General features: G+C 32.5%; 1 protein-coding gene across 4 annotated transcripts in view; it reads left to right on the plus strand.

Moving 5' to 3' along the window:
- Pdxk (pyridoxal kinase) overlaps positions 1-15,147 on the plus strand; it is a 38,632-nt gene that overhangs the window by 6,154 nt on the left and 17,331 nt on the right. For 2 of the 4 annotated variants that reach the window (XM_076516598.1, XM_076516597.1), the window contains exons 2-8: positions 7,877-7,931; positions 8,626-8,730; positions 9,627-9,710; positions 12,157-12,191; positions 12,357-12,442; positions 13,387-13,535; positions 14,221-14,342. In XM_076516598.1, coding sequence (XP_076372713.1) covers positions 7,877-7,931; positions 8,626-8,730; positions 9,627-9,710; positions 12,157-12,191; positions 12,357-12,442; positions 13,387-13,535; positions 14,221-14,342 — 636 coding nt within the window. The remainder of the gene's footprint in view (positions 1-7,876; positions 7,932-8,625; positions 8,731-9,626; positions 9,711-12,156; positions 12,192-12,356; positions 12,443-13,386; positions 13,536-14,220; positions 14,343-15,147) is intronic. The other 2 variants (XM_076516600.1, XM_076516599.1) reach the window with 1 other exon arrangement.

Below are 15,147 nucleotides of genomic sequence, written 5' to 3' on the forward strand. Positions count from 1 at the left end.
TTGATAGATGTTTGTGTAGCAGCTGCTCAGTGCATCCACAAAACTTTGACATCTTTCCCACGGCATCCCTGCCCTTGGTGGAATTCTGCTTGTTCTATAACACAAAGCTCAGAAATATGCTTGGGATGAATTTCGTAGATATCCCACGCTTACAACTGCATTGCATTTCAGCAAGCCAGTGCACAGGCTCAGCGAGTCAGAGGTCAAAGCCAGAAGGAGTCTTGGATTAAATATACCTCCAGCATTTCATCAAACACCAGTTCAAAAGTCATATGGAACAAGATCCAGAAGGTGAGTGGATGGTATACTTCTACCCCCTCTCTATCTTAATATTCAATGGCCATGAAGTTGCTGATGCTCAGAGCATTGCCAATACTTTTGGTGAATGTTTCTCTTATGTATCTAACTCTTCAAACTCATTCCCTTCCTTCTTAGCTATTAAAACATGAGCTGAACATCTTCCTATTTCTTTTTTGACTGACCATTCCTATGACTAAAATCACTCACTTACACTGGTGGAATTCAAATTTGCACTTCATCAGTATGGCAGTACATAAGTTGGACCTGATGATATACATTGAGATTCTATACCATCTTTCTCCTGCCTCTCTTACTATTCTCCAGGCTGTCTTTAACCAGATATGGCAGGATAATGTCTTTCCTGATGCTTGGTGCCAAACAATTGTATTCCTTATTCTTAAATCTGGGAAGGATCCAAAGATTCCTTCAAATTACTGTCCCATTGCTTTGATGAGTTGTCTCAGTAAGACCTTAGAGAGGATGATTAATGCTCATCTTGTTTGGTTCTTTGGGTCAAAACATCCTTCTCTCACCCACTCAGTGTGGGTTCCGAAGACAGTGCTGCATGATAGACCACTTAATTTGCCTTGAAACATCAGTTAGAGAAGCCTTTTTGAAGGGACAATGTCTTGTTTCTATTTCTTTCGATTTAGAGAATGCTTGTGATACAATATGGAGATATGGCATCTTGCGAAACCTTCACTCATAAGGATTGCGTGGCAATTTGCCACTTTTTATTAAGCATTTTTTAATGAACTGCTGATTCCAGATCTGTGTGGCTCAACACTTCCCCATTTTTTTCCACAGGAATTTGGAGTCCCTCAGGGCTGTGTTCCAAGCATCACACTTTTCATTGTAAAAAGTAATGCCATCATTGAACAGCTACCCCTTACAGTTGCAAATGGTTTCATTGATGACTTCTACATCTCATGTCAGCCTTCAAACGTGAGGTTTATTAAGAGGCAGCTACAATCAATCATATACTTAAGTGGACCACTGCAAATGGTTTTCAACTTTCTCTCTAAAACTCTGTGTTACATTTTTACTGCTAACGGGTTATTCATCCAGATCCAGAACTTCGTATTGATGATGCTGTAATTCCTGTCATCCTTGAGGCAAAGTTCTTTGGTCTTATATTTGACTGTAAATTAAACTTTATTTCCCATATCAAGCAACTTTGTGTCAAATGTCTAAGAGCACTGAACATCCTCTGTGTTCTCTCTTCCACCTCTTGGGGAGCGATTTGATACTCCATGCTTAAAATTCATCGTGTCTTTATCTGATCCAACTTGACTATGGGTCTATGGTTTATGGTTCTACCAGTACCTCAGCACTGAAAATGCTGGATCATATCCGCCATCAGGGGCTTCAGCTTTTCACTGGGACCTTTCATACTTCTCCAAAGTTTGTATGCTTCCAAACTTCACTGTTTACCACAGCATCTTACTTGGGGTTGTGTTTTCTATCCTCAGTGGGCCACACTTTTTTATAATAGAAAATCTATTACCTTTCATATATGGTCACAATCAGAAAAATTGGATATATCTTGGAATAGCATAGCAGTATCAACAGTTTGGCTTCTTCCATCATGGCTAATTACTATCTCCAACTGTGACCTATCTTTGAGTCATCTGAGAAAGGCCGGTACTCCCGATTGGAAATATCACTCTTTATTTGCTGAACATCTTTCAAACAATCTATTCCTTCCCATATATATGGATGGTTCAAAATCAGGTGACTCTGTAGGTTCTGCCATGGTTTGTTACACTTTGGTTGTAGCACTCAGAATCTCCTCTACAGTTTCTGTGTTCACTTCCAAATTGTATGCCATTTCTCTTGCCCTGAATCATATTGAAACTATGCAATATACAAATTGTACGATCTATACTGATTCACTCAGCTGTCTATTGGCCCTGACATCATTCCGTGTTAGTTACTATTCTATCCTTATCAATATTCAAAACAAACTTGCCATCTCTATCATCTATCTCTGTCCAGTTTTTTTTGGATACCAGGTCATATTGGTATTTGTGGGAATGAGCTAGCTGACAGAGTGCCAAAGTCCATCTGCTCTGGCTCTGTCACCTCCGTCCCTGTTCCATACATGGACTATAGTCCAGTTATCAAAACTCGACTATACACCAGTTGGCAGTCAACCTGGAGTGAGCAATGAAATAATACGCTTTTTCAAATCAAGCCTTCTTTAGCTCTTTGGCTGTTTTGTTTCCATAAAGATCAAAGGGTGGAAGTTGTCTTGGCTAGGGTACACATTGGTCACAGTTTTTTAACTCACCACTTTTTTTTATCTGGTACTGATGCACCAATGTGTGGTCTTTGTGGCACTCAGGTCACAATTGTACATATTTTATTATCATGCCATCAAGAACGACGATGCCTTTTTAAATATATTTTTAAGGTAGGTTTGCCCTTGTCATCAGCCATTGTCAAAGATGATACTGGCCAACTCACTCATGTTTTTACATTTTTAAGAGTCTTTTTAGCTTAATTTATGGTTTTTATTGGACTATACACTGTTTTAGCATGACTTCTTTTACATATTCTAATTTTATTTTGATCTGAACCCAGGACTGGAAAGGCCAACTTCAAGTGACTGACAGCAAGTTTGAACTTAATGCTTCAATCTTCCTGGCAGGTCTTAATTTTTACATATTTTACGTATTTGTACCTTCATTTCCATATACCATTATAGTATACTACATCTTGTTTGGCACAGATAGCCTAGTAGCTTTGTGCCAATAAACATGAAATACCTACCTACCTACCTGGGACAGCTTTTATCACTTCATTTAAAGAGAGAAGTAATGTTAGCTAACTTCCAATCTTCTGACACCTGCTCACTATGCAAGGATTGAGAAAAAGTAGTAGCAAGTGGCTCAATTATCCAATCCTCAACCTCCTTCATAAACGTAGATAAAAATTATCAGACTATCATTCTTTAAACTGCCCAGTGTTTCCTCAACAAGTTCAGAATTAATGTGATCATCTTTTCCAATCATATTTCCATGTAGCAACAGTTTAGGGTGAGGAATAATCTTTAATTTTATCATTAGTAGGATTTAATAACTCGGCCATCCCATAATTATTGGATGGTAGCCTTCTTGTACCATCCCTCAAACTGTTTCCATTCTAACATTTTGGTTAATGTATTTAAGAAATTCTTACTATTAATTTTTATAATTTTGGCCAACCTGTATTTATATAACTGTTTGATTTCCTGTTTTATCAACTTTCCTAATCTCTCATGATCTTCAATCATTCAAGTTTATATTTTTTTTAGTTTTATCCTTTTTACCTTTTGTGAGCCAACCTGGTTTTTTATTTGCTGACACAATTTTTTTTCCCTATAAGGAGCATGCCTATGTTGAATATTCAAGAATTTATTTAAAACATTTTTCTACAATTGATCAGTACCTCTAGTTGATTCAGTTTTCTGATTTATGGCAGATATTTCTCATTTCATCCCTTCAAATTTTGGGACCTTTTTATTCCTTCTTTCCACTTACATTGAAACATTGGATGTAATTGAGCAGTAACCCATATGTTCTTCAGTCTTAACTGTATCAACCATTTCTATATTAAATGTGAACACTAAACCTAAAATAGCATTTTTCTTAGTAACTTTCCTAACCAATTTCATGAAGAAAACCATCAGAACAGTTTCTCAGAACCTGTGTCCTCATGGTTTGACTACAATATTTCCCAACTTGTATGCCTGAAATTAGAATCTCATGATTATAACCTCATTAACAGCTGAATTATTTATTTCTCTGTAGATTAATCTGCAACAAATTTCAACTAAAAGCTTTCTCCCCCTCAAAACCACTGACAAAATTCAAACAAATTAAACTTCATTGCTGTTAACTTTGATATCCTCAATTAGTTCTAGTTCATACTTGACATATGAAACCACTTATCCATCTTTTTACTACTCTGTACCTGTGAAACAATTTGTAAACCCAAGTTTCAAAGTAATTTGCTTCATCAAAATCATGTACTTCTAACCATATTTTATTGATCCCCATTCCTACTAGTGCTGTAAAGTATTTTATTTCTTATAGTCCTAACATTATAATAGTGACATTTTATCCTACCATTGAAACTACTTTTGTACTTTGTTCATTACACTATACTTTTCTTTACATTTTATTTTTTATTCATAATTCTGTCCTTCACAACTTTCTAGTGTTATATGGCCTTACAGTTGAGTTAGTAAGTCTTGCAAACAAATTCATTCAGCCAACCTGCTTATTCATACACATTAACCTTAGTCTAACATTCTGCCTTAGTGCCCTACTTATAATTTCAATTAAGTCTTGGAAACATCCATGACAAAATTATAATATTATGATCCTTTTATTTGAATATCTTTAACAATGACTTGTAATTGGCAATTAGCTTCTTAGGCATGCCTTTCTCTACATCAACTCCTATTTGCATAGCAAAAATTGCATCCTTGCTAGCATCTTTTACTGTATCATTTGTTCTGTCACTTGGATTCTTTGTTCTTGCTCTTGGATAGCATAATCTAATTCTTCTCTTCCTATTTACACCAGAAACTATCCTAACCTTATATGTCCATTTTGTCATTTCTTCCCCTTGTTACTTATCTGCACAAGTCAAAGGCTTAAATCTGGTGTTTAAAACCAGCTTAATACAATTACATCCACTACTCCTAACATAAGGAGTACTGTTTCTAATTTCTTAAAAGCCATTGTTTGCTACTGTATTCTTTTCATGCAAAATATTAAGTTTCTTTTTCAGCCTTGCTGCCACAGTTTACCCTTCATTTTATCTACTATCTTTACTCTACTTAGGATATACTTCAGTTTTTTCTCCTCCAACCTACAAACTCTACATATAAGGTATACATTTTAATTTCTAGTTTCCTTGTCTATGCATGCAGTCTTGAATTTGCAAATAAAACTCCTTGCACCTGTGTCACCTTACAAACCACTGGTTAGACATACAGTGGAGTTTTAATCCATTTGTCCATGAAAGAATAGTGACTTATTATAAAGATTTCAGAGGAGTGCTACAAGGGTGGTTCTGGGGATTGAAGAGTTATATAGTCCTATTTGTCTACTAAAATGATACAATAGAAGCACTTAATAATCAGAAGTGTTATAATACAGATATGGTTGTTAGTTACTAGAGCTTTGGATAATTGAGAATAAGTGTTCTCAAATTGTGGGTCTCAACCTTCAGGGTGGGTGTGAAGGAGATCTCAAGAGGTTACAAATGGTAAGCTGTATTATAGGTTTTCCTGTTTTGTTTAGCTTGAAAAGAACATCATTTGTATAGAACTTGCCATTCTAGCAAGAACTGTAATCCTTTCTGGGTATCTTAATATTGGGGTGAGGGGAGGTGCCTTGAAATGGGGTTTCGAATTTTAAAATGTGAGAATCCTGTTTTAAAAGCAGCTCTTCAAAATCATAAATTTAAAACATAAATGTTAAAACTTAGATTGAAATATCAATGTTTATGTATGGATAAATACACATGCTTGCTTCTCTCTTTTAAAAAAGAAAATATTTCACTCTAGGAGGTATCTGTGGCTCTTTCACTTATTTCTTACTGTTGGCAGTGCTGGTCTGTATTTCAAGATAGTGTATTTTTTGTTTTATGTATATTACTGGAATTCATTGTATAACACATGTTGAAACTTTATCTAAATAAATATTTTACATTATGTTAAGTTTTACATCTGCTAGCTCACGTGTGCATTTCTGTTTCTTCAATATAATGACATCAGCATTGGAAAGTCAACTGCTATTGATTTTTGTAGAGAAATAGGTTGAAGAGACTCTGAGGTATTGCATTGCATCTAAAGCAGCAGTCATCTGTAGAATACTTGTTGCCATAGGAACACACAGTCTGAAGGAATGTTGGGACTGCTTCTAAAAATAGATGAAACTCAACACCTTGCAGAATGTCCACTTTTGTTAAAATATTTGTCTTCATAGTGTGTGTGTGTGTAAAAATTTGTACCATTATATAATTGTATGTACTTTTCCTTTTTTTTTCTTTTCTTTATTTACCAAAATGGCTGCTTATTAAATGATAAAAGCTGGTTCACATAAAATGAAATTTGTTTTTTGATATATTGAAAAAATAAACATTTTACATTATTGTACACTGGTTTCTTAAATTAATTAAGGTTTATGTATTTGTAAAAACTCATGGAAATAATCCTAGCCATAATGTATAATAAGTTCTTGTTATAATGTTATTGTGTGTCTTTGTATGTAGTCATTGTCTTTTAGGCATTTAAGCTAGATGTCTCTCGTACTTTCTATCATAGGAACTGATTGTTGTTTTCAGTCCACTGTTTCTTCTTTCTCATGACTTGGGGTGTCTGATAGCATGATGTGAGAAAGTTTGGAAACAAAATCTCAACTCTTTCCTGTCTGTTTAATCATTGTATGATAGTTCCATTACTGATCGTCTTTGTGTCCTATATAGGCAACTGTTGTCATCTTACAGAGACTACCTCTTTTCATGGAAATCATCTTCTGTTTTTACCTTGGCAGACTTCTTTCTCTCAGGGCTTGTCCTCGTCTTCTTTAGCTGGTTCAGTTTGCCAACTCATTCATCTCGCATATTCCTTTTTTTGGGTGAACCTGACCATACGTTTTGTGTGTGCACATCTCCTCTCAACAATTTCTCTTACAGCCTCTTGCCCCTTTTCTTCAACACTGATCATTGAAGGATATTGGATAGATTGCTGTTTGGTATTTCACACTCCATGTGCTTCCCTTTCTGTTGCTAGCTCATCTTTGTTATGTGTTAGCACCAGCTTTTTAGCTCTTAGTGTTTCATAGAGATAAGTAAAATTTCTGAAGTTAACATTTTTCTTACCTAAAAATTTATTGCCAAGATATTTACTTATCAGCACATCTGGACAATCAGTTTAACATAAAAATTAAAATTGAGCTTAACATTGATATTTATATTAGTGTGATTGTTTTTAGAGAATAAATGTATGTCATGCTTATACCTCTTTTCTTTTATTATGTTTGTGAAATTTGCAGATGTATATAGTTTTCCAAATACAGTAAGTGTATAAAATATATGGGAAGAATTTTGAGTCATAAAAAAAGGAGAACTTGGGCTAAAAATAACAAACGTTGATAAGAAAAAGAATTAAAAAAGGAGAAATATAACAACTTGGGAAAAAGAAATTCTATATAGTAACTTGTTTTTTGTGCTATATCAGTATTGTCAGTCAGTGAGACAAGGTGTAAAACAAGAGAATGACTTGTTGAGCCTTGATGGGAGGATACAGGAAATATTTTTTTAATATTTGCCCCTGGAATATTGTAATCTTCTGAATTAGAATATACAAGTTTTGCAGTAACAAACTGCTGGACTTTGACTATTAAAACAATTCATTTTTAGACCAGCCAGATTACTTTAAACTTTACTTGTACAATAGAAACTTCAACCTTCCAACTAGAATATGATTTTGTTAGGTAATATTTATTGAATAATTATTTCTAAAAATACATTTGAGATTGATGATAACTGTTTAATTATATTTTTTTTTTAAATTTAGATTCTCGGATTTGAAGTGGACTCCATCAATTCTGTGCAGTTGTCAAACCATACAGGTCAAATACTTCTTGTCATTCATAGAAAATTAAGCAAAGTTACTAGTAAGATAGAGTTTAAAGAGTTCCTGTATGGTTAAATATTTTTATTTATTCTTAATTCTACTGCTGAAACACTGTCATTTTTTTCATTCTGCATTACGTTATAAACATAGCCAATGTAGTAAATTTTGTACAAAACTAGTGACAGTTAAAGAAGTTATCAAACATTCTACTCGAAAGTATTGCTCATTTGTTTGAAAAAAGTATGAAGTTTTGTTTAAGTTTTGTTTTTTCATTTATTACTAAAGTGAATAAGTAAGTTATACATGTTTGAGTTTCGTTCTTACATTTACTACTGATCTGTAAACTAAGCAGGATCAATATTCCCTGAAATATGAATGTTGTTGTTCTTGGAATGACATTATTATATTTCCATTATTAATAGGATGCTTAAAAATGAAATTCTCAACTAAGCATGTATGCTAACTTAATTTTTTAACTATTCATAAATTTTTCCTTTTTTTTTTTTGCAGCACACAAGATACCTAATACTTAACCTGATTTAATTTTTTTTTTGAATAGTACTTGAATAGAAATTATTTCAAAACTGTTAATAACAGTTTGTCTATTTCTGATTAAAGTACTTCTGTACAAGCGCCTGTTACTTTTTATACATGAATACAACTAAAATAACTGTTTCATATGTTTATAGGATACAGGTACTGGAAAGGTCAGATACTAGATGCAGAAGAGTTGGGTGAAATTTTTGAGGGCTTGAAACTGAATCATTTGCATCATTATACACATTTACTAACAGGTATATTGAGCTAGAGACATTTTCCCAATATTAAGAAACTTCGTATTTAACCACATACAGTTAAACTTACTTCTCCCTAAATATGAACATCTGTATTTTGGTTTCTGATAGATATTCTACTGTTTTGAAATAGTTTTTTTTCCATCAGCCATTGCTTTCATTTTCTAACATACCACCATATTGTTTATAAGTAGATGTTTGTGGTTTTAATAAAATATTTGAGTTTAACATTAACATAATAAGCTGTAAAATAAACTTGCTACTTATTCAGAAGAAATATATAAATTAAGTAATTTTGATACTTGATCAAAAGAATTACACTACTTAGTTCATACATGGATACTTTTGTGATATTCTGTTTTTTTCCCACCAAAACTAAGTTTTATATCCCTGTGAATGTCCACTCCAAAAATATACTATAGTAGAAAAATAAATGAAAACTAATCTTTTACCCTCTTTTATCATGAGTTACTGTTTAAACAAACTTGTTGGTCAGTGGCAACTTAAAAGTCTAAGAGTGTAAGGGGCTTTCTGTTGATCCCTCATTAAGTTTAAACATAATTTATTTTTAATTCTCCATATTTTGATCTAGCAAGGTAACATTTGTGATTTAATCTGTTTAAAATGTTTTATTTTTCTTCTATCTATATGTTTTTGATACAGAGACTTTTGTATGTTGTTATACAGAAAAATATTGCTATAACTAGGTAATGTTTTAAGGTCCAGGAAAGTTTGTGTTGGGTAGTGTAATCTCAAATTCTTTTTTACACACTGCTGGTTCAATCCATGCAATCCAATGCCTTGCCTTTTTCTCTGAAATCACTGTAGACCTGAAAAATTCAGTTATTTTAGTGTAAATGTGTTTAGGTTAAGACTTGTTTTTATTTGTGAGTTAGGTTACGTTGGAAGTGTATCATTCCTGGGAAAGGTTTTAGAAGTTGTGAAGGACTTGAAGGAAGAAAATCCAGACCTGATGTATGGTAAGATGTAGTCTTTGTTTCTTGCTACTGGTAAACCCTCTATGGATAGATGGCAAATGAACTAAACCTGTGCACATTTGGTTAATAACATTTCTATTTTGAGAAACATGTGTATGTGTCTATATATATACTGGGTATAAGTATCCAGTATCATTTGCTATCTGGAGCTGGATAAATAATTGGTGATATTAAAGAATTATGAAGGCTGCTAGATTTTTGTTGTTGTTTATCCAGAACAAACATGAAATAATATTATGATATTTCAGGTAATTATTTATTTTTATAATTTATCATTAACTGTAGTGTTAATTTAAAACTTTGTATTTACTCTATATATTTTTATACAAAACTATTTTATATTTAATGTCTATAAATAGTTTTGAGAAGTGATGTTAGTCATTTAGAGGATAAAAGTTAACAAAATGCCAAAGATTTTCAGTTTTGCTTACTTATTTTAAAATTTTTGAGTAGTTGTTATTTGTAAGTCTGAAGTCTGGATATCCACCTCCTCCCCCCTCAATGTCCATCATGCCTTTGCTCATGTCATTATTATCTTTGAATCACAAGATAAGTGAAACTCTGTACGTGTATATTGTGATAAGAGAAGAGACCAAAAAGTAAAAGTTAGGATGTGCAGAGTTTTGTGACAGTTCAGTATGTGAGGGATGTCAAATCACGTGAAAATTATAACATCCTGTAAGTGTGATGCCTGCTTTTGCTATAGATAGGAAAACATAAGTTATTGTCTCTAATGGGTAAAAATTAACTATTTGTATCCTTTAAATAATTAAACTACATACGATTTCTGTAATAATGCAATTCATTTTTGCTTTAATGATGAAGAGAGACCATTATTGTGTCTTGATGGTATTGTTTCTTCATATATTTTCCTATTTCATGTGATACAGTTAAACAAGTTTTTATTTTTTTTAAAAAGTTTAACAGTTTGCAAAGTTCAATAAAATGTAGGAATCTACTTTTGAGATTGCCAAGGTATTTAGAAACTGACACAATTTTTTTTCTCAGGTTTTATATGAAAAAAATGTTAGTATCTTCAAAATTACTTGAGTCATTTTACAAGTAAGTTAAAAAAAAAGTTGCATAACATTCCAGATTTTTTTTTTATGATTAGTTATTTTAAATATGCACCAGAATGAGGTATAATGCAAAGTTATATATTTATTTTGATTTTATTATTTATTTGTGTTAAATTCTGATTCTTGTTTTGTATAATAACTTCCTTAAATACACAGATAAAAAGAAACAGCATATATAAGCTATTTCATTTTCTCATAATGGTGGTTACAATTCTTTTTGAAACTTTCATTATTATGAAAACTGTAAAATGGATGACATTTTATATCTTAATCACATAAAACTAGACATGATGCAACTAAGTTGAAGAAACAGCAACTGCTAATTGTAGAAACACAAGTGTAGAGGTTGATGTTTTGAAAGTCTTCTGCCTTTGGTCTTCATGTGGAATACGTTTGGCACACCTGTTGCTGTCAATTCAACTAAATTTCATTGTGAATACTCTAAGTCGTCCACCAGAGAAAGACTAGACATGTTTAGAAATCAAAACTGTCAAATGTTACTTAATTTCTGCTCTGCTCTGTAAAAGAAATTTTAATACTAGAAATAAATGACTATAAAACCAAATTGTTTTTTTCCTTAATTTGACACTCAACACTTTGTTTCAGAGCTTCTTTAGGAGTTTTCCATTAAAACACAAACTGTAACTGACAGTACAAAATTTCAAGTGGTTTTAATGATAAATTTGTATTGGATCTGTAGCATGCATTTATTTGTAAAGCATGGTGTTTGACATACTAATTAGTAAAACTCATTGTTGAAAGAATTGTATTGCTTAGATGACCAATTTGGTGTTATAAGGTTATTTCTAGTATTAAAACTATTACATTTTACCTAAATCATAAGGCTAGAAGTGTTTTATAGATTTTAAGACTAGGAAGTGGTGTCTGGACCTTAAGGTTTGCAAGTGTTAATTTGATCTTAAAAACTGTCAAATGCTGTTGAAATATTGAGACTAGCAATAGCTGTGTAGGTCTTAACACCAGGTTGTTTTTTTAATATAAACCTAGCAAGGGTGTGTAGATCTTAAAACTAGTTTGTTTTGTTTAGATCATAAGACTAGCAAGGGTTGTATGTGTTTTAAGTCTAGGTTGTGTTGTTTTGAACTTAAAACTAGAATGTATTGTTTACATTTTAATGCTTTCAAGTGGCATTTAGATCTTAAAGTACTGTTTAAATCACAAGACTAGTACGTATTATTTAACTCCAAAGAATAATTTGTTTGGATACAAAGACTTACAAGCATCATACAAATTTTAAGATCAGTGACTATTTAGTTTCTGACTCTTTCAAAATTCTTGTTATTCTGTTAAAACTAACTTTTATACCAGTGAATATTTTATTTTTACAGTTTGTGATCCTGTTATGGGAGATAATGGAAAAATGGTAAGTTTTCTAGTGTGTACAAGAAAATAACTGAGAAATGTATATATTATTTACAGTAAAATATGTTTCAATAGTTTTTAGTGTAATAGTTTTCTTTCTTCTTTGTATGGAACTTTAACTTTAAGCAGCTGAAAGTAATTGTAATACACGACTACTTTTCTTCAGTACGTTCCAGAAGACTTGCTGCCAGTGTATAGGGACCAATTAACTCCACTCGCTGACATAGTTACACCCAACCAGTTTGAGGCTGAGTAAGTGAACACAAATTGTCAGTAAACACAATATTATTGTAATGCTTAAAAGGCAAATGTTTTGTTTTCAGTGTTGTATCACTTCAAATATAGGTACTATTGAGTCCTCGAAGAATGTTTCATGTGATATATGTGAAATAATTTCAGAATGTGAAAGTTACAAAACTTAAAAGTAAAGAAATTAATGGAGAACATAGCAAAGCATAGCATGTGGTATATTCCAAACATGGTTATATAGTTGGCATGTTAGGCCTGCAGCATACTTACTCACTTCCTGTCATTAAAAAAAAAACAGGAATAAATCATGTTTTACACTTTGGGTGACAGTTAAAGCTTGTGGTTCAGTAATACAGGAGTGGCCTAAAAGTTAATAGTGGGTGCTGATGATCAGCACCTTCCTTATAGTCCATCAGTTTAACTGAGACTAAATTTTGAAAATCTAGCATCTGAACAACATAGCTTCATAAGGAACCTTGTAAACCAGAACCTCCTTATAGTGTTAAAAGTCTGAATTTTAAACTAAATTCTGATGTCAGTCATACTGACATATAATAATAAGTTTTTTTTTAATTGAATGTAGCTGTGTAGAACATTGTGATATGTACACTTTCACCCCCACCCATATTCATAGGGTTAAATACAAAATACATGTCTGAATACAAAAGACTGTTTCCTGAAGCAGTTACTACCCATTATATTAGGTGCCACTCTGTACTGATACACATATTAACACTATATTTTCAAAAAAATAATGTAACAAAAATGTGTTTATAGACAACAGAACTTAATATTGTAGACATATTTTAGTACTATCTTAATTTCTATATTAAACCAAATTAACTTCTTACATATCAGTAATTAATTTGTTTTACCAGAAATGGCACTGTTTGAACTGCTGCAGCATTTGGGTCTGGCAGTATTGACCATTTCTGTATTTTCTGTAGGCTCTTGACAGGAATTAAGATCAACACTAGGAGTGATGCTGTACAAGCCATGGAAGTGCTACACATGAGAGGAATTCCTACTGTTGTTATTTCCAGTACAGAGCTGGGATCGGACAAAGTTCTCATAGCATTAGGAAGTTCAAATAAAAGTAAATGATAAGAAGTTTCTCTAGTGAGCTTTTATCTCTACAAATATCTTTAAAAATAAAGTTGTTTCAACAGAAAATTTTCATCTGAAATGTATTTATTTCAAAGTGAATTAATTTGCAAATGATTATATGTCGCAGATTTCTTTTCAATTTAACTAAAGATAAGATTGAAAGGAGAATCTGTAACATAGAGGCTTAATGTTTCATTTTACCAGTCGTACTCTCTGCTGTAGACTGCAGTTTCGTCTATTGAAGGCTCATAAGCATAGCTTGAGCTAGCAGATCAAAGAAATATAGTTAGGCTTGTTATAACAGTGATGAAATTTCAACATTTCCTACACTTTCTAGGTTGATTTTGATATTTTCTTATATTATGTTTTTCAGAATATACTGGAATACTGTAAGAGCTTTTATGGATTATAGTTACTTGAGTGTTTCTGTAACTGTTCTGGAATATGAATGAAAAATATCTTGTAATATCATGTTTGAAAAGCTGACATTAAAGATTCTATTAACAGCATTTAAAGAAGTCAACACAGTCTGACTACATTTTTTAACTTTCAGTGCCTGATGAAATTTTTGATCATATTCAACCAGTTGAATGACATTTTTCTTGTCATACGTTGATGGGGTTGTTTTATTAAGACTTGTTTGCATGTTTATCTGTTGCTGTTGTTTTTTTCAGATGGGAAAAAAATCCAGATTCAGCTTGAGATTCCACAACTTCCAGCAGTGTTTACTGGAACAGGAGATTTATTTACAGCTCTTCTTCTTGCTTGGATGACAAGAACTCAGCATGATCTGAAGGTGAAAACTGTGGATCTTGATATTTCTGTCTGAAATTTATTAGGAAAGATGAATTAAAAATTTAATTGCAACTCAAAAGGAAAAGCTCCCTGTTGCTAGTGTGTGGGTGTAATGGTAAATTAACTGCAAGTAACATTCAGTGCAACTACAGTTAAGTGATAGATAAATTTAGTGTAAAGTGAATTAATTATATGAGAAAAAATAATTTAACAGCACACTATAGGGCATAGACTGGTACCAAATGAAGGGTTATTGTTTGAGAATTTTCACTTTCTTCACTGGTAACAGATGATTGCCTAGTTAGGGATTGCTGTTAGAGCATTCTCACTTTCTTCAGTAGTAACAGACTGTTGCCCAGTGAGGAATTACTGTTGGAGCATTCTCATATTCTTCAATAGTTACAGACTGTTGCCAAGTGAGAGATTATTGTTGGAGCATTTTCATTTTCTTTAGTAATAACAGACTGTTGCCAGTAACAATTTGTTGTTGGAGCATTCTCACTTTCTTCACTAGAAGAGACACTTTCTGCAGAGAATGTACCATTCCTTATGTATCGAGAGGTAGTCTTACATGTTGTCTGATGCTTTTCTCCTGTTTGCTCAGAAGGTGAGTTTCTGGAAGATCAAAGACAGACTAATGAGAATTTAAACTATTTTTTCAATATTTTCCTCAGACAGCTGTTCACAAACCTTAGACAGATGTTCTGATTCTTGCACTTTCTTTACAACTAATATACCATATTTATGATGTTTTGAGTATTTCTCTTGTGGCTTATGAACCTTTGCCTTTTATATGTAGGGAAACA

The sequence above is a fragment of the Tachypleus tridentatus genome, chromosome 7, assembly GCF_004210375.1.
Source record: "Tachypleus tridentatus isolate NWPU-2018 chromosome 7, ASM421037v1, whole genome shotgun sequence".
NCBI lineage: Eukaryota > Metazoa > Arthropoda > Merostomata > Xiphosura > Limulidae > Tachypleus > Tachypleus tridentatus.